Raw genomic sequence first — 24,118 nt, forward strand, 5'->3', positions numbered from 1 at the left:
AGTAGACCCCAGGTGTGAGGCGAGCGCTGCTTTTAAGAGGAATACCGCAGCAATGTAGCTTCGGGAGATTCCCCCAGGAGGGCCGAGGCCGGGGGAGCATCGCAAAGTCCCAAGGGTGTCAGCGTCTTGCCCTGGCTGTCACTTTGGCCCAGAGGCCGGTCGCAGCTCCCTCGCCTGGAAGCTGGGAAGAAGAGTCCTTGGGTGTGCGCACTTTAGTGGTGGCTGAACACAGCAGCAAGATTCCGGGTGCGTCTGTCTCAGCGGCATGGCTGAGAGGTCTCAGAGAGCGGGGCTGGATCCCATCTCTCCCGCACCCCCAAAGGAACCAGGCGTCAGGCTGGGGGAGCTCGGGGTGCGGCCCACTGAGCACAGCCTCCTGCCCCCCCCACTGCACGCCCAGGCTGGGCTTCTGCGGTCCACAACGCCCCTTCCCCTCCACCCTCACAGACTGGCAGACCCCACCTTCCGGTGACCCCAGAGCTCAGCACAGCCTGTTCCTTCCCGCCACCCCGCCTGCTGGCCCCTCACCCAGGCCACCCCAATCTTATCCTCTACTGCCTTCCACAGGAGTCTGGCCAACACAAATCCACATGTTTGTTTGTCTGCCAGTCTGCCCCTCCCAGTCTCTGCCCCTACCCGGCTCCCAGCCTCTGTTTCTTTCCCCGCAGTCTCGCTCAGTTTCTGAGTCTCCGACCCACAAGGCTTCCACCCCTGTGAACCTTGATACCCCGCTTCCAGCCCTTCTCCAGCTCCTAGATGGCACAGAACTACAAACCCCAGCATGCATTTCTGCCAAAGGTGCTTGAAGAGTGCCAGTGAGCACCCCCTGCATGCTGGGAAGTGTAGTTTGCCAGGCCTCCAAGCGCTCTCCCATGGGCTGTCCTGCGCCTGCCCTGATGGCCAGGTTTCTGCTAACCTGCCACCCCAGGGAAGCATGCGTCACTGGATGACAGGGTTGGGGTGGGGGCCCTGGATGGCAGCTTCCTGTCCTTTTGTGTCCCCCCCACTTGAGTCATGGGGGGGGCGGGGTTCCAGGAAATTGAAGCTGGGAAGGAAAGGATACCCTAAGGCCTGACGCAGAACAAAGGGTCACTGGACCCTTGCTGGACCCGCATCCCCAAGAATTCCAGAGGACTCTGAGATTAGAAAGAGAGGGCTGCAGGTGAGCCTCAAGGTCCCTGCGGTCATTAGGAATGGGGATTCCATCCCACAGTCACCAACAAGATGCTTGAGGGCCTCCGGCCCCTCTGACCTGACACCTCCGGACCCTCTGTTGCTCCTCCCCACCATTCCCCGCAGGCCCAGCACCTACATGCCAGCCCCAGGCCGCCATCAGACACCTGGGTCCCCACTTATCAGTTCTGGTCCTTATGGCGGAACCCAGGCGTCCGGCCCCCCACCCTCTGGGCCAGCGGGCGTGGAGCCGAGGTTTTAGAGCCTCCCAGCCGGCCTTGTTCCTGTCCCATTGTGTAGGGGACAGGGGCGGGGCGAGGGCCAGCACTGGAGAGTCCCCCTCCCCTCAGCCCCCTCCCTGCTTCCTAAGGAAAAGGCCAGGACTCTGTTGGAGCGGGTGGCAGAGCTGACGCGAAGCTGACATGGGCAACTTCAAGAGTGTGGGCCAGGAGCCTGGGCCGCCCTGCGGCCTGGGGCTGGGGCTGGGCCTGGGGCTGTGCGGCAAGCAGGGCCCGGCCTCTCCAGCGCCAGCGTCGGCATCAGAACCCAGCCGGGCACCAGCATCCCCACCTCTGCCCCCGCCAGCACCAGACCACAGGTGAGAGCCGCATGGCTGGGAGCAGTGGGCAGGAGGGCAGTGCAGACACCTGATGTCCGAGGCTAGAGCCCACGTCCTAGCCAGAGGGCCAGGTCGCCAGTGCAAGGCTCCTGGTGTGGATAGAACAGGACGGGCAAGGAGGCTCGTGAGGCAGACCAGGGTTGCTGGGCGTGCTAGTGCACACCTGTAATCCTGGTGCTCAGGAGAGCGAGCCCGGACGACCAGCGCAAGTTCGAGGCCAGCCTGGGCTATATAATGAGTTCAAGTCCAGCCTGAACTACATAGCAAGACCTTGCCTCAAAAAAACAAGAAAGAAAAGAAGAAAGAGACAAACAGACAGATCAGGGTCAGGACTGGCTGGTGACAGGTGAATGTATAAAGATCCTGCTACTGCAGTGGGCCTTGGTCTCAATGCTGCTTTGCCACCAAGAGCTGTGGACAGTAGGCAAGTTACTTAACCTCTCTGACCTGTTTATATAAAGGGGGATGTGGTGCTACTTACCCCACCAGGTTGTGAGTTTCTAGCTGACAGCAGGCCTCCAACACTCAGCAGTGGTGATTGCGGAACTGGAGGAGTGAGGCGCTGGGGGGTGACTGTCCTAGCAGAGGGAGAAGTGGGGTGTCATGGGAAGGGGAGAGAGCTAGACCAGGAGACCCAGGACCTGGGGTGGGGGTGCTGCAAAGACGGAGCTGCTAAGCCCTTTCCCTGCTCCGGGGCTCCCTCCCAGTGGCCACCGACCCCCAGCCTGGACCCTGCAAGCCACAGGTCCCAGAACAGCCCCCTTAGAGCCAAGGTCCCTGGAGAGGAGAAGGACCAGGAGCCAAGTGGGGTGCAGGCCAGGCTGCTCCTGCGGACGGCTGAGCCCTGCGGCCCAGGCACAGGGGGCCTGCGTCCCTCCCTTCCTCCCGCTCTGGCTGGCGGCTCTGGGAGGAAGTGATAAGGCCTCCAGGGCTTCCCTTCACACAGGCTACTGTCAGGAGGGGTGTGAGTGGAAGGAAAATCAGGGCTGAGGAATCCCAGCTGGGCTCCCCTCAGCCTGAGCGTGTGTCCGGCCCCTCAAGTAGCGCTCCTAACAACGCAGGGGCCAGACACTTGTCCTAGTCCACTGTCTGTTCTAGAATGCAGTACTGGAGGCAGGTGATACAGAAAGGTGTCCTTTGTTCGTGGCTCTGGAGGCCGGAAGTCCAACAGCGTGGCACAGGTGTCTGCTCCACCTCGTGTGAGGCCCTGCCCACATCTACACGAGGCAGGAAAGCAAGACAGCACCTGCCATAGAGAGCTTGCTCTTTTTCGTTTGTTTGTTTTTTGGACACAGGGTCTGGCTATGTAGTCCAGCTTGGCCTTGAACTCCTGATAATTCTCCTGCCTCAGCCGTCTGAGTGCTAAGATTACAGTTGCACACCACCATGTCCAGCTCGAGAGCTTGCTTTTATAACAAAGCCGTGCTGCTAGAACCCACTAAACCACTTGTCCCTTAATTTAGGCCGGGAGCGTCCATTCCTGAGGGCACAAGCCTTTCAACCCCTTCACTTCCCAAAAGTCCTGCACTGGGGACCAAATGTCCAGCACGTGAAACTGGGAGACCCATTCAAACCCCAGCAGCAGCCCTTCTGCAGGGGAGACCAGGTGGGCACGCTGCAGCCTCTGGCATCAGAAGCCCAGATGTGGAGTGGGAGTGAAGGTCCCACCTGTGCACGCTCTGGCAGGGACCTGACTTTGCAAGCCTCGGGTCGCTCATCTGTAAGCAGGGCCACAGGTTCCTCCCACCTCCCAGGGTTGTTGTGAGACTAACAGAAAGTGCAGGAAGCAGCTGGCAGGGACTCAATCAACCAGGAGGTCGTCTGTGCTGCAGGAGCGGCCTCCAGGTTGCACAGGGGGAGGCAAAAGAAAGCAGACTCCATCCTGTGACTCCATCCCTGGCTCCAAACAGTCCCCCGCTAACCCAGCCCCCAGAGGGGCCCAAGTTCCCTCGAGTGAAGAACTGGGAGGTGGGCAGCATTGCCTACGACACCCTCAGCGCCCAGGCTCAGCAGGTGAGGCGGCCCCAAAACATCTCTGGGGGCTGGGGGGGCTGGTCTCAGCAGAGGCCAGAGTGAGGAAACTCCATCCTGCCCTTGTCTCTAAAAAGAGGTACAAACTGGGGAGAACCAGAGGAGGGAGGGGTGTGCAGGAGACGCTGGTGGCCCTCAGCCCCCAGCCCTTATCCAAGTCCTGCCCCGGGTTCTGCCCCACACAGTCCCGCCTCAGCCCTACTTCCAGTCCCACTCCTGTCTGAACCCGCATCTCCCTCGGCCCTCCCTCCCACGACCCCCATGACACACACTGCACCCTGAGCTGCTGGGCCTCTGTGCTCCCTGCCCCTTGAACCAGGATGGGCCCTGCACCCCAAGACGTTGCCTGGGCTCCCTCGTATTTCCAAGGAAACTGCAGGGCCGGCCCTCCCAGTCCCCTCCGCCTCCGGAGCAGCTGCTGGGTCAGGCCAGGGACTTCATCAACCAGTACTACAGCTCCATCAAGAGGTGAGACCTCCCCAGACACCCCAGCCCTCCTCGTCCCACTGGGACCTTAGGAACCCCAGGATCACCCTGTTGCCCAACTGTGGGCCCTCCCTCCTCCGTAGGAGCGGCTCCCTGGCCCACGAGCATCGGCTGCAGGAGGTGGAGGCTGAGGTGGCGGCCACAGGGACGTACCAGCTCCGGGAGAGTGAGCTGGTGTTTGGGGCCAAGCAGGCCTGGCGCAACGCCCCCCGCTGTGTGGGCCGGATCCAGTGGGGGAAGCTGCAGGTGCGGCCAGTGGGCTGGTCCACGGGGTGGGGGACAGAGGGGAGGGGACTGGCATGGGCTGCTCCTGAGCTTCCCTGGAGGTGCCTCACAGTGGGGGACGGAAGATGCTCCTGGAGGCCCTCAGCCCCACTGCTGCCACCTGATTGGGAAGCCCTACAGCAATGCTGGCAGTGCGGGGGACAAAAACAAAAATCCCAAGAGAGTGGCTTCCGGAAAGGGCCCCTAGCTGACTGCCTGACACACTCAGCACACTCAAAAGTGTCCCCAGTGAGATGGACATGAGCCTAACACTTGCAGCTGTTCGAACCTGTAGCTCAGTGTGGACCTGTGAAGTATCCCCAAAGGGCCCCAGGCCAGCCCCTGCTGCAAGGTTCCTCCCTGACAGGAGGAAATGGGAACCCCTCCTTGGCCTCTGCAGTAACACCCCCTGGCATTAGAATGTCAGCCGGCAGGCTTCCCGGAGCCCACCTAGCGCAGCCACCCCTCCCAACATCAGTGTGCACAGGGAGTAGTGATTGACGGGGTCGCTGGCCTCTGTGGGACACTGCAGTCAGTGGGCGGCTCCCTGCCCACAGCCCCAGGGGCTCCCCATCCCTAGGTGGACGTCGGCTGGCTGTGCCACATCCCTGTGCCAGGTATCCAGTCAGCTCCGGGAGTGTGGGGAGATCATGGCCCAGGAAGGGGCTCCGAGCAGGATTTGGAGGGTGTGGGGGTGCAGGGCAGCTGGCAGCAAAGGAGCAGGGAAGCTGGTCCAGTACACACCAAACCACCCCCAGCCTTTCCTCCTTCCCAGCGGGCTACACCCCAAGACTCCTGAGGGCAGGCACTCAGGTCCCCATCTTTCCTCGCCCTTCCCAACCCCTTGGCCAGTGCAGGTGTTTGACGCCCGGGACTGCAGGTCTGCGCAGGAGATGTTCACCTACATCTGCAACCACGTCAAGTATGCCACCAACCGGGGCAACCTCCGGTGAGTGCTCCTGCCATGCCCCAGACCCCAACCTGCGCCAGGCGCCCCAAAGGAAGAACCCTGACCAGCTCCTCTCGCCCTCAGCTCGGCCATCACAGTGTTCCCACAGCGCTGCCCGGGCCGCGGAGACTTCCGCATCTGGAACAGCCAGCTGGTGCGCTACGCCGGCTACAGGCAGCAGGATGGCTCCGTGCGGGGAGACCCCGCCAATGTGGAGATCACAGAGGTGGGCACTGAGATGAGACAGGGAAACCAGTGGGAGGAGGCACGGGGAATCCAGCCGTAGAGGTTCTTCAAGCCAGGTATGGATGTTCAGGTCTGTCGCACCAACACTCTGAGAGGCTGAGGCAGGAGGGTCTCAAGTTTGAGTCCAGCCTGGGCAATTTAGCAACTTAACAAGACCCTGTCTGAAAATAAAAAACAAAGTGCTGCAGATGTAGCTCAGTGTGAAGGTCCTGAGTTCAATCTCCCATACTAAAAGGTAGAGGGCAGATCTATGAGCAGGAAGAAGGGGTCCCTCCTTGGGAAGGATGGGAGATGCCAAAGAAGGGCTTCCAGGGTAGGTCTGGAAACCCAGCCAGTGAGGGGTCCCTGAGGTGAAGGGTGGACACTGGTGAAGGGGAAGGACCTGGGAAAGACAGCGGTGGAGCCTCGCAGACACCAGCCACCGGCTCCCCACAGCTCTGTGTGCAGCACGGCTGGACCCCGGGAAACGGCCGTTTCGACGTGCTGCCCCTGCTGCTGCAGGCCCCCGACGAGCCGCCCGAGCTCTTCACTCTGTCCCCCGAGTTGGTCCTGGAGGTGCCCCTGGAGCACCCGACGTGAGCACAAGAGGGCCAGGGTGGGGGAGGGGCGGGGGGGGCGCCGGGCAAAGGCTGACCCAGCTACACCCCCAGGCTGGAATGGTTCGCGGCCCTGGGCCTGCGCTGGTACGCCCTCCCCGCGGTGTCCAACATGTTGCTGGAAATCGGCGGCCTGGAGTTCCCCGCGGCCCCTTTCAGCGGCTGGTACATGAGCAGCGAGATCGGCATGAGGAACTTCTGCGACCCGCACCGCTACAACATCCTGGAGGTGAGAGGACAGCACCGGCCACGGGAAAAGCTGAGCTGAGTCAGGTGCAAGGACCAGGGCTCTGGTACCACAGAGGCTGGGGCACAGTGTGTGTCCGTGTGTCTGTGTGTGTGCTTGTGACAACGCGTGCACGTGCTTCCTGAGCTAGCTAGGATCGACAGTTCCACAGTTTTCATAAGATCCTCAAAAGGGACCTGGACTCAAAAAAGTTAAGATCCACACCCGACATGGTGGTGTACGCTCATGGGATTCCTAACATTCTGCTGTTTTGTTGTTGTTTTTGTTTTTATGAAACAGGGTTTGGCTAGGTATCCCAAGCTGGCCGTGAGCTCACCGTGTAGCCCCGGCTGGCCTTGAAGTCGCAGTGAACCTCTTGCCTCAGTCTCCCGAGGGCTGGGATTGCATGCATGCACCATCACATGTAGCTCTCCCAGCACCCTGGGAGACTGAGGCAGGAGGAGTGTTGTGAGCTCAATCCCAGCCTGGGCAATTTATCAATTTAGACCCTGTCTGAAGGGCTAAGGGTATAGCTCGGTTCAAAGGCCCTGGATTCAACCTCAGAAAAAAAAAAGTTAATGTTCATTTCAGGGAGGAGAAATTAAGGCCCTCTGCAGGCAAAAAAACTGAGCCAGCCATCCTGGAGGGTCAACCCCTTGCTACCCATCCCTCACTCCTTTCCCCAGAGTTAGAGGAGAGCTACTCTCCTTCCGCGTCCCATCACCTCTGTCCCTGCCAATGCTGTGCTCTTGCTGCCAGGACGTGGCTGTCTGCATGGACCTGGACACTCGCACCACCTCGTCCCTGTGGAAAGACAAGGCAGCGGTGGAGATCAACGTGGCCGTACTGCACAGTTACCAGGTGCCCAGACCAGACCAGCCAGGAGGGCAAGGGGCTGGGGGCAGGGGCAGGCAAAAGGGGAGGAGGCTTGGAGATGCTAGGACAGGTCTCCCAAAGGTGGGGGTCCACAGTCCATGTGCCACAGGACACAGCAGGCCTGAGCTCTAGACACAATGGTGCCATGCCAGGGGGTATCATGGGGGCACCTAGTGCATGCCAGGAACCTTGCTCAGTGATTCTAAGCCAGGGCCTAATGCGGGACCCTCAGAGGATCTGGAACCTCTAATACCAAGACAGAGTGCATGCTGGGTAGAGAGCATAGTGCATGCTGGGAGATATAGCTGAGGACAGTCATGCCTGCTGAGTACTTTTTAATGGAGTTCCAGATTGATGAAATTTTGGCTTTGGGGCAAAGCAAACAAATCTGGAGGTTAGAACTTCTGCTGGGTGGAGAACTTGGAGCAGCAGGACCAAACGAGCTGCAGGCTAGAGGTGGCACAGCAGCTGGAAGGGACAGAGTGTGTGTATGTTAGGGCTGTGGTGACCCGGGCTCCGTGTGGCTTGGGGTGACAGAAGCGGTGGAGGCAGAATGGGAAGGATCTGTAGGGCGCTTCTGAGCCCAGCCTCCCCGCCCCTGTCCTCAGCTGGCCAAAGTGACCATCGTGGACCACCACGCTGCCACAGCCTCCTTCATGAAGCACCTGGAGAACGAGCAGAAGGCCAGGGGCGGTTGCCCTGCCGACTGGGCCTGGATCGTGCCCCCCATCTCAGGCAGCCTCACTCCCGTCTTCCACCAGGAAATGGTCAACTATTTCCTATCCCCTGCCTTCCGCTACCAGGTGCCCACCCCAATGGTTCCTGCCCACCTGGACCTACCTCCTGCCAAGCAGCCTCCAGGGCCCACTCACCCCGCCCTCTGTGCCCTGTTTGCTTCCCCGCAGCCAGACCCCTGGAAGGGGAGTGGAGCCAAGGGCACCGGCATCACCAGGAAGAAGACCTTTAAGGAAGTAGCCAAGTGGGTACCCTAGGGGTGTGCCCTCCCTCTACGTAGCTGCTGTAGGACCAGCCCTACCGTGGCGCCCCAAGACCTTGTGTGATGGGCTGGACCCCTGCCCAGGGAGGCCCCACCTCTGTTACCAGGATGCCCACATCACACCCTTGCCCACAGCGCAGTGAAGATCTCTGCCTCACTCATGGGCACGGTGATGGCTAAGCGGGTGAAGGCCACCATCCTGTATGGCTCCGAGACCGGCCGGGCCCAGAGCTATGCACAGCAGCTGGGGAGGCTCTTCCGGAAGGCGTTTGATCCCCGGGTAGGCCTGAGCCCAGGGGGCAGGGCGCTGGATGTGGTGGGGGCTCTGCCAGTGTCTTCAGAGATGCCCTGGAGGACGGGAGGAGCCACAGTCTGGCTCACAAGCACCCTGGCATGCACAGGGCTTCCATGACGGAGTCAGGGTCTGAGTCTTGCCCTGCCTGCCAAGGAGGCCCAGTGTCGGGACAGGGGCAGCAGGGGGCTGAGTCCTGGGACATCGGTCTTCTCACCCACAGGTCCTGTGCATGGATGAGTACGACGTGGTGTCCCTCGAGCACGAGACGCTGGTGTTGGTGGTGACCAGCACATTTGGGAATGGGGATCCTCCGGAGAACGGAGAGGTGAGGCCTTCCAGAGAGGGGCCCCTGGGAATGAGGAGGGTGGGTGTCGTGGCTGGACAGGCATGGGCACACGCGCGTGCGCGCACACACACACACACTCACACACCCTATGGCAGAAAATGCAGATTCAGAGGTAGCTTCATGTGAGTGTCAGTGGGCCTGCCACCAGGAACCCCAGCCTTTCCAAGCCAAGCCCCAAACCCATGCACACCCACATCCGCTTAGCTGCGTCCCCAGTCATCTCCATCTTAGCGCAAGTTTTTAATGTGGCAAAGGCACTTCCTAGCTGGTCCCCCAGGTCAGACTGCCCCTGGGTACTGACAAGGAAGAAAAACAGCAAGAGCCCACTCAGTCCCCTCCTTACGCTTTTCATCATTCTTTCCCTTCCCTTCCCTTTTCTTTCTTTCCTTTTTTTTTTCCTTTTCTTAACATGCCAGCCTAGATTAGTCAACTGGCCTTGCTCAACAACTTTTTTTTTTTTTTGTCTTTTTGAGACAGAGTTTCCCTATGCAGTTCAGGCTGGTCTTGAACTCACTTTGTAGCCCAGGCTGGCCTCAAACTCACAATGATCCTCCTGTCTCAGCATCCTAAGTGCTGGGATTACAGGGGTACACCACTATGCCTGGCTTTCTTTCTTTCTTTCTTTCTTTTTTTTTTTTGTCTTTTTGAGACGGGGGGGTTTTTTTGACAGTTGAATGATCAATATTTCCATGGGTTTTTCTTTCTTTCTTTCTTTCTTTTGATACTGGGAATCGAACTCGGGACCTCCTGCTTGCCAGGCAGGCGCGATTCCACTGAGCTATATTCCCGGGCTTGCTTCGCTGTTAACCATTCTAGTCTGTGCATCTGTAGAGTGCCCCAAGCCGCATGCATTTCGGGCCCTCTCATCTGCTGGACCCAGGTGTTAAACCTTATTAGCCACTGAGTATCTCTCCAGTAGACTACTCTAAATCCCCCCTAAAGCAGCCTTGAATTCTGGATGCAAGTCTTTAAAATGTCAGCCCTCGTGCAGATCAGCCGCTTAAAGACAAATAGCACCTGCCTCAGCATCTGCTTGGCATATGGTGGGGCCTGCTTGCTACATACTGCGTGGCAGAGGGTATCATGTGGCAAGACAGAGCAGGTGTGCGAGAGAGAGCTCGCTTTGTCACAAAGCCACCCTTGCCCCAACCCATTCATCCCACACCTTGTGGGTGGAGGAGTGGGTGGGCAGATGGCCCTGGGGACCCAATCACCTCCCAAGGTCCCACCCCCAAGTATTACTAACATTTGACTTTAGGTTTCCAACACATGGATTTTAAGTAGCACCATGAATTAATGTATTCACATGAAAGCAGTCCATCCCCCCGTGCAACCCACGGTCCTAACAAGACACAGAACGTTTCCATCGGCTGAGGAAGTTCCCTCCTCAGTTCCTCCAAGTCCCAGTCTTCCCCGTCTGTCTCCCTGCTGCAGTTGGAATCTGTCATGAGAGATGGGTTTCCCCTCCCCCAGAATGTCACAGAAGTGGAAGCACGCAGTACCGTGGCTTCTGTCACTCAGCCTGTTTTTTGAGACTCGTCCACGATTCAGTTGCATGATTCAGTACTTTGTCCCTTTCTGCTGAGGAGTGGCGTTCATTGTGTCACTACCCCAGCTTGTTTATCCATCTCCCGCTGACAGACAACTTGGGCTGCTTCCAGTTTGGGACTATTCTGAGGAAAGCTGTTATGAACATTCTTTTACCAGGCTTTTGTGGGCTTATGTTTTCATTTCTCTTGGATAAATACTTACAAATGGAATTACTAGGTCATAGGGTAGATCTAAGTTTCTCCCCCCCCCCCGCCTTTTTAAAAACTGCTAAATAGCCAAGCAAGTTTGCTCATGTCAATCTTACCACAGAATTTTGAATGGAGTAAATGCAGGGCTCTATCCCACAGAAAATGGGGCATATCCATCAAAAATGTGAACAAGAGTATTTGTAACAGCATTGCTCATAACACCCCACACTGGAAACAGTTCAAATGACAATCAGTGACAGCCTGGAGAAATAAATTGTACATTCAAAGGTGGTACGGCAGGGAGTGTGGACAAATTATATCACACACAATACTGATGAACCTCAAAACAAAACAGTAAAAAGAAGCCAGATAGAAAAGAGCACATATCGTAGGATTCACTTTGTATAAAGTTCAAAAACAGGCAGCACTAATAAGCCACAGTGTCAAAGCCAGGTGTGGTGGCGCATACCTGTAATCCCAGCACTGGGGAGGCTGAGGCAGGAGGATCGTTGCGAATTTGAGACCAGCCTGGGCTACAAAGTGAGCTCAAGGCCAGCGTGAACTGCATAGTGAGACCCTGTCTCAAAAAGACAAAAAATAATAATAAGCACCCACAGTGTCAGAACTCAGGAGAGCAGTTGAGCACCCCTAGGTTGGGGGCATGAAGGTGACTTCTAGGATGGTGGAGATAGTTCTGGATGGATGCTAATTACACAGGTGTGTTCACTTTGTGAAAAATCCAGCTGAGCATGGTGGCATACACCTGTAATCCCAGCACTCAGGAGGCTGAGGCAGGAGGATCACTGCAAAGTGAACTCAAGATCAGCCTGAACTGTCAAAAAGACAAAAAGAAATCCATATAGCTATACATTTATGGCACATACGCTTTTCTGATATTATATTTAAACAAAGCATTAAAAAATAATGCCATTCAAATTTCACATGCTAATTGTGGTGAACTATAAAACCACCACCCAACCCTATCACATTCGTATTTAAATGTTCTTTTTTGCTTTTTTCCCCTATGTGAAGCTTTACTGTAGTTCTAGGCCATACTCAAGGCAGCAGGAAGGTGTGGTGCGGCCTCCTGAGGAGGACCACGTAACGATGCCCATGGCAGAGCCGGGCACTCCAAGGGCACTGAGCCCTGTCCTCCCAGGAAGTTGGCCAAAGTATTATCGACCTCTCACACCCAGTGCTGTGTGGGTAGGACGGAGCCGTCCCCTAGCCTGCTGCCACAGTACAATTTAACTCCCCCAACCAAGCTTTACACACGGGCCCACCTGCCTGAGACACGCACATGGTGATGCAGGGGTGTGTGTGTGTGTGCGTGTGTGTGTGTGTGTGTTGTGTGTGTGTGTGTGTGTGTGTGTGTGTGTGTGTGTGTGTGTGTGTAGGGCTCTGCTGGGCACTGTGTGCGACCTGACAATGTCCTCAGTCAGAGGAAAGTGATGCATGGTGGTGCCTGAGTGGTGGAACACAACATAGCCATAGAAAGGAGGCCAGGCTTGATGTACCGACCCGGAAGGATTCCGTGATAGGTTATTCATAAAACTAGAAGTATAGTTCAGTCCCACATCTACCCACATCTACTTTTTTTTTTTTTCCAGTACCAGGAATCGAACTCACAACCTCATGCTTGCCAGGCAGGCACTGTGCCGCTGAGTTAAATCCCCAGCCCCTACTTTTTTTAATAAGTACTACTTTTACTTGCATAGTAAGTAGTAGTTACCACTGGCATCAAGTAAAAATAAAAACAACAAACCACTTACATGGTACAGTGCTTACTATGTGCCAGGAACTGTTCTGAGTGTTTAAAATGTATTAACTATTTCCATTCTCGCAGCCATTATCTGAGGTAAATGTTGTTATTACGTCATTTTAGTTTAGTATTCTTTCATTGTATCTCATATACTCACAGTTAGGTGTACCATTAATGCTGGGTTCATGGCAGAGCCTTATTGGCCTATGCATGGATCGCTTTACTTTTTTTCTTTTATTTACTTTTTAAATACTAGTCTTAGCCAGGCATGGTGATGCACGCTGTAATCTCAGCACTTGGGAGGCTGAGGCAGAAGGATCACTGCCAGTTCAAGGCCAGCCTGGGCTACACAGTGAACCTTCCCATTTCTTTTTTAAAAATATATAAATATACACATAGACATAAGTACAGATAGTCCCCAACTTAGGGTGGTCTGACTTAGGGCTTTTATTTTATGAACGTATGAAAGCAAGATGTACGTATTAGAAACGGTATTTCAAATCTTGAATTGGTATCTTTGCCCAGACCAGAGATATGTGGTAGGATCTTCTCTTTTTTATTTTATTATATTTTATTATTTTATTTTTTGAGACAGGATTTTGCTCTGCAGTTCAGGCTGGCCTTGAACTTACTTTGTAGCCTGGGCTGGCCTCAAACTCACAGCAATCCTCTTGCCTCAGCCTCCTGAGTGCTGGGATTACAGGCGTGTGCCACCATGCCCAGCTTTACTTTTTAATTATAGTATTGGAGTTGAACCCAGGGCCTCCGCACTGAGCTATACTCCAAGCTAATTTTTTATTATATTTTTTTATTTTGAGACAGGGTCTCACTAAGTCACTAAATTTCCCAGGTTGGGCTCAAATCTGTGTCCTCTTGCTTCATTATACTGGGATCAAAGATGTGCGCCACCGCATCCAGCTCAGCCTAGTTGTTTTAAGTTTCCGTATAGTTTGAAATGTAGCAAAACTAACCGTGATTCAAACACTTCCCTGGGCAGAGTTTTGCAGCCGCCCTGATGGAGATGTCTGGCCCCTACAACAGCTCCCCTCGGCCAGAGCAGCACAAGTAAGTGGCCACAGCAGCTTTGGGGAGGCAAGGAGAGAAAAGGAGGTCTGAAGGGCACCCCCAATCTACCCAACGCCTCTGAAGGGCACCCCCAATCTACCCAAACAGGGGACAAAGCAAGGTCTGGGGACCACCCTAGCTCCAGGGGGCCCCTCCCTTCCTTCCTGAGGATCTCCCCGCTCTGGGGCCCCAGGCTTCTAAAAAGCTGGACAGTCCTGTACCCCCTTCAGAGGGAGGGGAGGCAGGCTGAACCGTCAGAGCTGCCCCTCGGCCCCTCCCAAGGGCAGGCCCTTCCTGCCCCAGGCCCAGGCTGGGCCTCACCCACACCTCCAGTTCCCCGTGACACCCTTGTCTTCCCCCTCTCTTGCCAGGAGCTACAAAATCCGCTTCAACAGTGTGTCCTGCTCCGACCCGCTGGTGTCCTCCTGGCGGCGGAAGCGGAAGGAGTCCAGTAACACAGACAGCGCGGGGGCCCTGGGCACCCTCAGGTTGGGAGTCCTCACCAAACGGGGTGCATGGGGGCAAGCTGCCCAGGCAGACATGGGCTGGCATGGGGGCTCCAGCAGCGGCTCCCTGTACCCAAGGTTCTGTGTATTCGGGCTGGGCTCCCGGGCATACCCACACTTCTGCGCCTTCGCCCGAGCGGTGGACACAAGGCTGGAGGAGCTGGGTGGGGAGCGTCTACTGCAGCTGGGCCAAGGCGACGAGCTGTGCGGCCAGGAAGAGGCCTTCCGTGGCTGGGCCCAGGCGGCCTTCCAGGTGAGTCCCTGATGTCCCTAACCCCTCACCCAGCCAGCAGGCCGGGCCCACGAGTGGGCACACACAGAGAAGGCCGGCAGCATGGCAGGAAAGAGAGAAGGTGGAAAGGAGAGCTGAAATTGAACCCAGCACAGGACCTCAGGCTATCAGAGGCCAGGCCAGGGAGCAGTGCCGGGCCTGCAGGGGTGTCCCTGGCCAAGGTCGTGTCCCAGGGTCTGTGACTATAAGCCTGAGCTTCCGCATGGGGCAGCACTTCCTGTCTGGCAATCCCACCTGGGGCTGGCCAGGCAGGGGCTGGAGCTCCCCAGTGCTGACTCCGCCCACTGCAAGAAAGACCACAAGGCCCTCAGGTCGGGGTCCGTGGCTGGGCGGACGGCTCCTAGGCGCAGGCAGGGGGTGGGTTTGCTGGGGAGGTAGCCCAACTGGACGAGCAGCCTAGACTAGCAAGAAAGGAGTGGGAGAGAAGACTTCCGACGTGCGCAGAAGGAGCTGCTGGAAGTTGCAGAGCAGGACGAGAATGCTGAAGCTTTAGGCCCGTGATGTTGGGCGCGCAGGATCAGTTAGCGCACCCTAGAAGCAAGAAGACTGGGCCCAGGGCACAGGAGCCATGGGGATCGGAAGGAAGGGAGGGGGCTGAGGAAGGAAGGAAGAGATATAAGACTGCACACCACAGAAGAAACAGAAGCGGGAGCTGGTGATACGGGGCTCAGCCAATCACAGGCCAGCCCCAGATCTCAAGCCTGGGCCGGGCCAAGCGACTCAACTGAGCAGATATGTACCCCGCACACCCCCACCTGCCCGCAGCAAGACAGGCTGTGCTGAAGGTTTTCCATAAAGTACCTCATTTCATTTTCCCCAGAACCCAGAGACGTCAATATGGGGAAACTGAGGCATGCACTCCTCCCTCCACCACCAGAGCTGTGCCCCTGCGGGAACAACCTGCGGCTCCTGCGGCTACCTGGAGGAAGGAGGAGGAGGCTGTGGGGATCCCACAGGTCTCGCTCCACCTCCCGCTGCTCCCCAGTGGTGGGAGGTCCTCAGCTGTCACCAACTTCTCCCTCAGGCCGCCTGTGAGACTTTCTGTGTGGGAGAGGACGCCAAGGCCGCCGCCAGGGACATATTCAGTCCCAAATGCAGCTGGAAGCGCCAGCGGTACCGGTTGAGCACCCAGGCTCAGGGCCTGCAGTTGCTGCCAGGTGCGGCCCTGACCTCATGCCGATCTGGCTGGTTCTGTGGGAGTGGCAGGGCTCACTCACCCAGGGGCTAGGCCTGGCCCCCAGGCTCAGGCTCTCTCCTTCACCCCCGTCAACCCCAGGCCTGATCCACGTGCACAGGCGGAAGATGTTCCAGGCTACGATCCTTTCAGTGGAAAACTTACAAAGCAGCAAATCCACGTGAGGAGGCCAGCTCACCCCATGGCCCCAACCTCCCCATCCCCCAAGCCTCCCCCGTTACGGTCCCCAGACCCCAGCAGCCTCCTCCCACATCCTCCCACCCCTTCCCCTCCCTTGGTACCCCCTGTAACTCCCCTCCCCCTCCCAGCCGGGCCACGATCCTGGTGCGCCTGGACACTGGAGGTCAGGAGGGGCTGCAGTACCAGCCCGGGGACCACATAGGCATCTGTCCCCCCAACCGGCCGGGGCTGGTGGAGGCACTGCTGAGCCGCGTGGAGGACCCGCCGCCGCCCACCGAGTCCGTGGCAGTGGAGCAGCTGGAGAAGGGCAGCCCCGGTGAGGGGACAGGCGGGGCACCAAGGGACAGCCTGCTCCATCCCCTAGGCCCAGAGCCCTCCAGCTCAGCCCTGGCGGACTGTGTGCCACCTCCCTTCCCAGCTGGGCACCAGCTCAGAGCTACCTGTGCCACCCCTGCCAGGCAGGCTGTGTGCTGGACAAAACATGGTCCCTTTCTCAGAACCTGTCCCCATGTACCCCAAAAGGCTGTGCCCTCCTTCCGGGCTCCTCCCACGGCCTCCCCAGGCAGACTAACTTGCCCTACCGGGAGTATCTTCCATCAAATCAATGCCTGGATGAAGACATACTGGGTATGTCCAGACCCAAGGGGTGTCCAAACCAACCCCGTCCATCCAGTGGCCCCCAACAAACACACCCAGGCTGCCCAGACAGGCCCACACCATTCAAGGGCAGGTTCTCCACAAACCGCGGTGAGACCCAGTCAGTCCCCCAAAATCAACTTCAGCCCAGACAGCACAGTCTGGGCCGCAGCCCTTCCTCAGGGCTCCCCTCCCTGTGCACCCCCCAGGTGGCCCTCCCCCCGGCTGGGTGCGGGACCCCCGGCTGCCCCCATGCACACTGCGCCAGGCCCTCACCTTCTTCCTGGACATCACCTCTCCGCCCAGCCCTCGCCTCCTTCGACTGCTCAGCACCCTGGCTGAAGAGCCCAGCGAACACCAGGAGCTGGAGGCCCTCAGCCAGGTGGGGCCCCCGGGAGGGGAGCAGGACCTAGGGCAGAAGATGAGCCAGGGGAGGCAGCATGCAAGGGCCTCCCTGTGCTTTCTGCTCCTGGCCAAAGCGTACTGGTGCTGTAAGACCCAACTCCAGGCTGATCCATCCCTGGCTCAAGATCTTTTTGGTTGTCTGAGACAGGGTCTCACTATGTAGTTCAGGTTGACCTTGAACGACAGTCCTTGTGCCTCAGCCCCCCCCCCAAGTGCTGGGATCACAAGCGTGCACCGCCATGCCCAGCTTTTTCCACTTTTTTTGGATGCACAAGTTCTTAAAGAGGTGTAGGTTGGCCTGAACTAAAGAGGAACCCTAGGGAGGCTGAGTAGGGAGGGCTGAAGAAGGGAGGTCACCAGGGAGGGCAATGGGGTCCCCTGCCCAGCACCTCCCTCCGCCAGGACCCACGGCGCTATGAGGAGTGGAAGTGGTTCCGCTGCCCCACCCTGCTGGAGGTACTGGAGCAGTTCCCATCCGTGGCGCTGCCTGCGCCCCTGCTCCTCACCCAGCTGCCCCTGCTCCAGCCTCGGTACTACTCTGTCAGCTCCGCACCCAGCGCCCACCCTGGAGAGATCCACCTCACTGTGGCCGTGCTTGCATACAGGACCCAGGGTAAGGCTGGGAGCAAGGTGGGCCTGGCCTCAGCAGGACGGGGCGTAAGACCCCTCATGGCTCTCTCCTCCGCTAGATGGGCTGGGGCCCCTGCACTATGGGGTCTGCTCCACGTGGCTGAGCCAACTCAAGGCCGGGGACCAAGTGCCCTGCTTCATTAGGGGGTAAGTGGCCCTGCGGGATGGGTTGAACATCAAGAGAATATATCTGCCTGTCCAAGCCAGAGTAGAGAAAGGGCCACATGGACAGCTGGGGACAGGTAAGGAATCAGAGGAGGGTCACACAGGGTTCAGTGGTAGCTCTGATGAGGAGGGTTATTGGAAACAGGAGGGACCAGCATAACAGATCAAGGACGGGGTATCATTAGGTCACCTCAGAATTGTGGCTGATCCCCGGGCATAGTGGCGCATGCCTGTAATCCCAGCACTCGGGAGGCTGAGACAGGAGGATCCTTGTAAGTTCGGGACCAGCCTGCGCTACAAAGTGAGCTCAAGGCCAGCCTGAACAGCATAGTGAGACCTTGTCTCAAAAAGACAAAAAATAAATAAATAAATAATAAAACTATAACTCCCAGGGGCACAGCAGGGATTAGGCCAGCTGGCTCTGTTTGTGAAGGTGTGGCTTCTGCATCCCTCTCTACATCCTGGGCACATCCTGTGTCAGAAAGCATGGCATACGGGACTATGATCCCCAAGACCACACTGGATCCAGGGAGCACAAGCCACGGCATTGCCGAGGAAATAAACACCCTGCTCTGTGCTGTGTCCAGAAGTCTCACCCCCTCAGCAGCCAGGAGCCAAGTCTGAGTGGGACTGAGAAGAATTGCCAGGCTGGCACCAGTTAGGCCCAGGGACCCAAACCTTCCAGGGAGGCAAAATTACCAATAAATTACACCGAACAATTCATTATAAACCAAGTACCAATATTATGGCTACTTATTTAAAATAAAGATACTAGGTGAGCCCCTTATGAACAGAAAATCTGTTTTCCCTTCCCCATACTTTTATTTTTTATTTGCCTTTTTGAGACAGGGTCTCACTGTGCAGTTCAGGCTGGCCTTGAGCTCACTTTATACGCCAGGCTGGCCTCAAACTCGAAGGGATCCTCCTGCCTCAGCCTCCCAAGTGCTGGGGTTACAGCTGTGCACCACCGCGCTTCCGGCTCTCCATATATTTTAAATCCCCTAAACTTAGTTATCTGAGTATCTTTCAGTCCAAACTGAACTATATTTTCTGCTGGGTCAATCCCTAAACACCACTGGCCCGGAGAGTTTCTGGCTATGAGCAGAGTTCTTTTAGTAAATAATTGCATAGTCCTACCGTGACCCAGACTGCTCTGAGCACTTACGGGTATTAATGCACTTGTCACTGGACCTTGCGGGGTACGAACGAGACACCTGCTGGAGGAAAGCCTGATGGGGTCTCTCCGGTCAGGGCTCCTTCCTTCCGGCTCCCGCCCGACCCCAGCTTGCCCTGCATCCTGGTGGGCCCAGGCACTGGCATTGCCCCCTTCCGGGGATTCTGGCAGGAGCGGTTGCACGACATCGAGAACAAAGGTGAGGCTGACACTCAGGGACTGACCCGGAGGCACGAGGGAGGGACAAGGGGTGGGGCTGGAAGACGACAGGAAGAGGGAGGGCAGAGAGAGCCAGAAACTGCAGCCAGAGGTGAAGGGAAGCTTAGGCGGCAGCAGAGGGCCGGGCAGAAGAGCCGCCCTGTTTATCTAGCTGGTGCCTGGCGCATAGGAGGTGCGGAACTGGATTAAGGACAAAGGCAAAGGGGGTTTGCAAGGGATGGGGCCGGGACTCAGAAATGCTTCAGGGGAATTCCGGACTGCGCCAAGGTTTGAGGTGTTTAGACTGAGCGTTAGGCGGCACTCAAAAGGGGGCTGTGACCTCAAAAGGAAGACAGGACCTGGCGGGTGGGGCGGCCTCGGCGGGGCGACCCCGGAGGACAGGACCCTCCCAACCCGCGGTGTTGCGCGCAGGCCTGCAGCCCGCACCCATGACTTTGGTATTTGGCTGTCGATGCTCCCAACTCGACCATCTCTACCGCGAGGAGGTGCAGGACGCCCAGCAGCGTGGGGTGTTCGGCCGCGTCCTCACCGCCTTCTCCCGGGAGCCCAACAGCCCCAAGGTGCGACACCCTGAGCTCACACAGGCGACCTGAGGATAGAGACCCGGAAGCACGCAAGGGGTGCTCCAAGGCGGGCGGACCCCTGCCCCGCCCACTGGCCCTGGCCCCGCCCACAGGCCCTAGTCCCGCCCACAGGCCCCGCCCCAGAAGCCTAGGCCCCACCCCTGGCACCCGGGTTCCGGTCACATCTAAGCCCCCACCTCCCCTCAGACCTACGTGCAGGACATCCTGAGGACCGAGCTGGCTGCTGAGGTGCACCGCGTGCTGTGTCTCGAGCGGGGCCACATGTTTGTGTGCGGCGACGTCACCATGGCAACCAACGTCCTGCAGACAGTGCAGCGAATCCTGGCCACCGAGGGCGACATGGAGTTGGACGAGGCCGGGGACGTCATCGGCGTGCTGCGGGTGCGGAACTGTGCCGGGGCCAGCGGGCTTGGGGCGGGACCCGGCCTGGGTGGGAGGTCGGCTTCCGTCTCCAACCTGGTTTCTGAGCCTCTGAGCTTCCCCTCCCCAACCCCCCGCAGGATCAGCAACGCTATCACGAGGACATTTTCGGGCTCACACTGCGCACCCAGGAGGTGACGAGCCGCATACGCACCCAGAGCTTTTCCTTGCAGGAGCGGCACCTGCGGGGCGCAGTGCCCTGGGCGTTCGACCTGCCAGGCCCAGACACCCCCAGCCCCTGATAGGCCCCTGGCTTCCACTTGGGGTCGGGGGTGAGGGACTGCACTGCTGGCCGACATGAGAAGCAGCTCATTCCCCTGGGAGTGAGTGATCGCCTCCTCTCTCCAGGCCCGCTCCCCTGACACGGGTCCCTGTAACCCTCCGCACTTCCCCGCAGTGGTGTTCAGGGCCTGCTGCCACCCTCCTCGTGTACTTCGGTGACCTGCAGAGTCCCCTCACCCCGCTCCGGGGTAGCTCACCTTTAAAGGCCATCTCCAAACCATTCAAATAAATATTTATTATTGAAGATTCACCACGAGAGACTGTGCCAGATGTTATGAGAAGCCTGACCCAGCCCCTGTGGATCCCAATTATAAAAGGCAGGTTCCGTGTTTTAACGTGTACAGATGTGGGGGCGGTAATTCATGAACATCTCGTCCTACACACTGCACGTGACCCAGCACTGTAAAACGTCTCCAGCCAACCACGGACAGTTCTGTGTTGTTCCCTTGGGCTTTATTGAGAAGGCAGGTGGCATCCTTCAGCTGCCAGGAGCAGGGCATGCCAGAGGCTCCAGCACAAACACAGAGCAGTTCTGACTACTTCTTTTGCACAGCACGAGGAGCCATGCCACTTCCGGCATCCATACAGTCCAAAACATTCCCGCTCTGGAAGTTTTCCACTTACAAGGCCCCATGCCCCAAGCACCCTGTGAACATGAGGGGAAGGTCAGCAGAACACTGCCTGAGTCTCAGACCACGTGCCTCACCCACTGCCTAGGTGCTGCCCTTCACTTTGAGAACACTCAGGGACTTCCCAAGCAACTTTTTCCAGGCATCCATTTGAGTAGGTGTCCCCCACCTTAGTCCTCTGTGTGGGGTCATCTCAAAGATTTGTCTCCGACTGCCACAGACACTGCCTCTTTCTTTTTCTTTTTTTTTTTTTTTTTTGTCTTTTTGAGACAGGGTCTCTCTATGCAGTTCAGGCTGCTCACTTTGTAGCCCAGGCTGGTCTCAAACTCGCAACGATCCTCCTGCCTCAGCCTCCCGAGTGCTGGGATTACAGGCATGCGCCACCACGCCTAGTCTGCTTCTTTCTCTCTGTTCTCTAGGGCGAGTTCTTCCATGAACCCCAGGTCCTGTCCAGTGAAAGCATTCTGGGCCTGTCATCCCTGCTGGGTTTGTAAAGGTGGCTTCTTGTGTGCTTCTACGCCACCCTGTCCAGTCTCCTGCAGCTGCAGAAGCCAGGAACCTAGGGGGAGAAGAAAGCAGCCCGGGCCCAGGTTCTATAGAACCCAGTACCCCCGTACCCCAAACCCACTGGCATTCCCATCCCTCCGAGACCCATTTCCTGCTCTCCCCGACTTCCTCTCCCAAGTGAGCAATACTAACCTGAGGTGTTCTCAGTCGGTGCCGGGGGCCTGGCCAGGTTCCCTCTGGGTGTCTGTGGTCTCCTGAAACCCTTCAGGGAACAGATTCGGGGCCCTCGGCTTTCCCCACTGCTGTCGGGGGCTGGAGGCAGGGCTGGAGCCTGGTAACAAAAGCCATCAGCTGAAGGGCCATGATGGTGCACATCCACCAGGATCGGCCCCCTGCACCCGCCCTGCTCACCGTCACTTGACCAGGATGGCTTCTCCTCGTCAGGGGAGGCTGGCTGCGAGGGGCTGGACCAGGCCCTGGAAGGGGAGGAGGCCGAGGCTTCTCCCCACAGCTCGTGCTGCTGCTGTTGATGGAGCTATGCAAAGAGGAATGAGGGTCTTATGCCCTGCCAGGGGCCAGGCCAAACCCCAGAGCTAGGTACAGAGGGCTTCCTCTTTCCAGCATCCTTCTGCTCACCTGGTGCAGGTAGATGGCATGGAGACTCATCTCAGCAGAGGCTAACTCTGGGAGCTGGACTAGCTTCTGGGCCCCGGTGCCTCCTGGGGACATGCAGCTGGAACACAGGGTGTACCAGGGCAAGCAGGTCAAGACATCCCCACCCTAGTGGCAGGGCCAGCCTGCACCTCAGACTCCCCTGCATCCCAGGCCTGTACCACTCACTTGGGGTCCTGGGCAATTCGGGAAATGGAGGCAAGAACGCTGGCTGTGGCAGCGGCCGGGCGGGTGGTCGTTGGGCTCATGTCCCTCGGAGGCAGGCTGGGGTTCACCAACAGGTTGGCCAGGAAGGCATCCGGCTGCTAAAGAGAAGAGGAAAGGCAAGGGGGTCAGGAGAGAGGACAGGAAGGGAGAGAAAAAAGACCTAAACGAGGCAGGAAACCGGGTGTGGTGGTGCACGCCTGTAATCCCAGCACTCAGGAGGCTGAGGCAGGGAGATGGCCATGAGTTTGAGGCCAGCCTGGGGTACACAGTGAGTTCAAGGCCAGCCTGAACTATGTAGCAAAAACCAAGGTCACTACCTTTGAGAATGGCAGAAGGGTAGTCCAGGCCTGGGACTCACCAGAGGCGAGGTGCAGTCACTGAGCACCCCTGGGGTTGGGGGACTTCGAGCAGGGGTGGCCCCCCAGGCAGCTGCGTCCTGTTGTACGCGGCCCCGAAGGTGGCCAAGGAACTTAGAGCTGTCCCCTGGGGGGCGCCATTGCGGATGAGCCAGCGAGAACCGCATGAGGGAGAGCTCCGTCTTCCCGTTCTCTGCCCGCTGGGCCGTCGAGGCCTCCGTCTGACCCTCCGAGAGCCACTGCAAACAAAGACAGGCGCTGTGGTCCCGGGCCTGGCGGGGCTGCACAGGGCGGGACACGCACCTTCCGCAGTCCAGCACTGAGAACACAGCCATGGAGCAGGACCGCAGCCCAGACCCTGCCTTCTCTGCTTTGTTCCCCCGTACAGATCCAGTCCCCTGGCCGGCCCCACCCACTCCCCAGTCTCCTGGTGGCCTCTACTCCCATGACTGCCCGCAGCTCTGCAAAGGGCTCTAAAGATGTCCTGCCAGCCTCAGGACAACCCTGCACGCGGGTCCTGTCACTGTCCCCGCGTGCAAGAGTGCAGTGCCTCGCTCGAGGTCACAGGCAGCAAGCAACGGAGCTGGGCTTGCAACCCAGTGCGCCCTGGGGAAGGAAGGGGTGGGCAAGCGGCCTCCAACCTGAGGGTGGCCGTGGCGCTTCACATCCATGAGGGCAAAGGAGCAGATGTCCCCAACCCCGGCCACATCCACAGTGAAGTGATGAAAAAAGTCGATAAACTCCAGGGCTCGAGGCCGGAACCAGAAGAGCAGAAACAGCGGCGTGAGGAGCGGCGACAGAAGCTCTTCTAGGAGGGAGGCCTGGAGGGGAAGACGTGGGGCCGAGCAGAGGTCTCCGGGGGCGCGCACAGGAGACGGGAAACGAGGAGCCCCCGGGGACGCTCACTGCATAGGCGTCTCTGCGGCTCCCTGCGGATCCCGACCCTTACCGCTCGGTACTGCAGCAGCTGCGACATCTGCCGGTACTCGCTGTCCCGGCCACCGGCGCTGGGCTCCTCGGGGAGGTAGTGCATGTGCGCCAGCGCCGCCTGCAGCAGGAGCTGCGGGGGACGCCCGTGACCCTGCTCCTCCGGGAGGAAACTCCTGCAGGCCGAGGCGGCGCGGGGGAGGTTAGAGGACCGGAGGGTGAGCCAGCCCCACCCAGCCCCACCCCCCAGCGCGGGCGTGCAGGCGCCTCGCACCTGGCCACGGTGGCCGCCAGCCCGAGCGCGGTCATGGTGGTGAACACGTGCTCGACGGTGAGCACGTCCTCGTCGTAGACCGTGAGCAGCAGCAGCGCGGCGAAGAGCGCGCCGGAGAAGAAGAGGAGCTGGCGAGCCAGCAGCGCGCGCAGGGGCGCGGGGGGCTCGGCGGCGCGCAGGAAGGCGGC

General features: G+C 58.3%; 2 protein-coding genes and 1 long non-coding RNA gene across 4 annotated transcripts in view; 1 reads left to right on the plus strand and 2 right to left on the minus strand.

Annotated features, from left to right (window-relative positions):
* The first annotated feature begins 1,531 nt into the window (after nucleotides 1-1,531).
* On the plus strand, nucleotides 1,532-20,612 carry Nos3 (nitric oxide synthase 3 (endothelial cell)). 2 transcript variants are annotated; one of them, XM_005404802.2, is made up of 26 exons: nucleotides 1,532-1,771; nucleotides 3,625-3,805; nucleotides 4,143-4,291; nucleotides 4,393-4,555; nucleotides 5,431-5,522; nucleotides 5,607-5,748; nucleotides 6,204-6,343; nucleotides 6,419-6,593; nucleotides 7,350-7,451; nucleotides 8,075-8,269; nucleotides 8,372-8,445; nucleotides 8,599-8,743; nucleotides 8,979-9,083; nucleotides 13,603-13,670; nucleotides 14,042-14,158; nucleotides 14,255-14,429; nucleotides 15,493-15,625; nucleotides 15,745-15,823; nucleotides 15,972-16,159; nucleotides 16,689-16,861; nucleotides 17,287-17,497; nucleotides 17,574-17,661; nucleotides 18,931-19,052; nucleotides 19,484-19,632; nucleotides 19,843-20,037; nucleotides 20,157-20,612. In XM_005404802.2, exons 1-26 carry the CDS (start codon nucleotides 1,596-1,598, stop codon nucleotides 20,316-20,318), a joined length of 3,699 nt encoding a protein of 1,232 aa, XP_005404859.1. In that variant the 5' UTR covers nucleotides 1,532-1,595; the 3' UTR covers nucleotides 20,319-20,612. The 2 variants fall into 2 exon arrangements, with proteins under 2 accessions (XP_005404859.1, XP_005404860.1); XM_005404803.2 differs by having other exon boundaries at nucleotides 1,596-1,771; nucleotides 3,703-3,805; nucleotides 20,157-20,318.
* LOC106146675 lies at nucleotides 8,719-19,935 on the minus strand. Its single transcript, XR_001231217.1, has 3 exons — nucleotides 19,849-19,935; nucleotides 8,973-9,107; nucleotides 8,719-8,811 (listed from the first exon to the last, which is right to left on the minus strand). It is a non-coding gene; the product is annotated as an uncharacterized LOC106146675 (long non-coding RNA).
* Nucleotides 20,613-21,455: 843 nt separating the features above from the next.
* Atg9b (autophagy related 9B) overlaps nucleotides 21,456-24,118 on the minus strand; it is a gene marked incomplete in the record, with an annotated part of 9,109 nt that continues 6,446 nt past the window's right edge. The window contains 9 exon segments of the mRNA XM_013504581.1: nucleotides 21,456-21,546; nucleotides 21,687-21,825; nucleotides 21,906-22,029; nucleotides 22,131-22,227; nucleotides 22,335-22,471; nucleotides 22,732-22,968; nucleotides 23,371-23,550; nucleotides 23,679-23,832; nucleotides 23,931-24,118. Of these exon segments, the coding sequence (XP_013360035.1) occupies nucleotides 21,698-21,825; nucleotides 21,906-22,029; nucleotides 22,131-22,227; nucleotides 22,335-22,471; nucleotides 22,732-22,968; nucleotides 23,371-23,550; nucleotides 23,679-23,832; nucleotides 23,931-24,118 (1,245 nt within the window).

This window comes from Chinchilla lanigera, unplaced genomic scaffold (genome assembly GCF_000276665.1).
Source record: "Chinchilla lanigera isolate Chin_1 unplaced genomic scaffold, ChiLan1.0 scaffold00090, whole genome shotgun sequence".
Classification (NCBI taxonomy): Eukaryota; Metazoa; Chordata; class Mammalia; order Rodentia; family Chinchillidae; genus Chinchilla; species Chinchilla lanigera.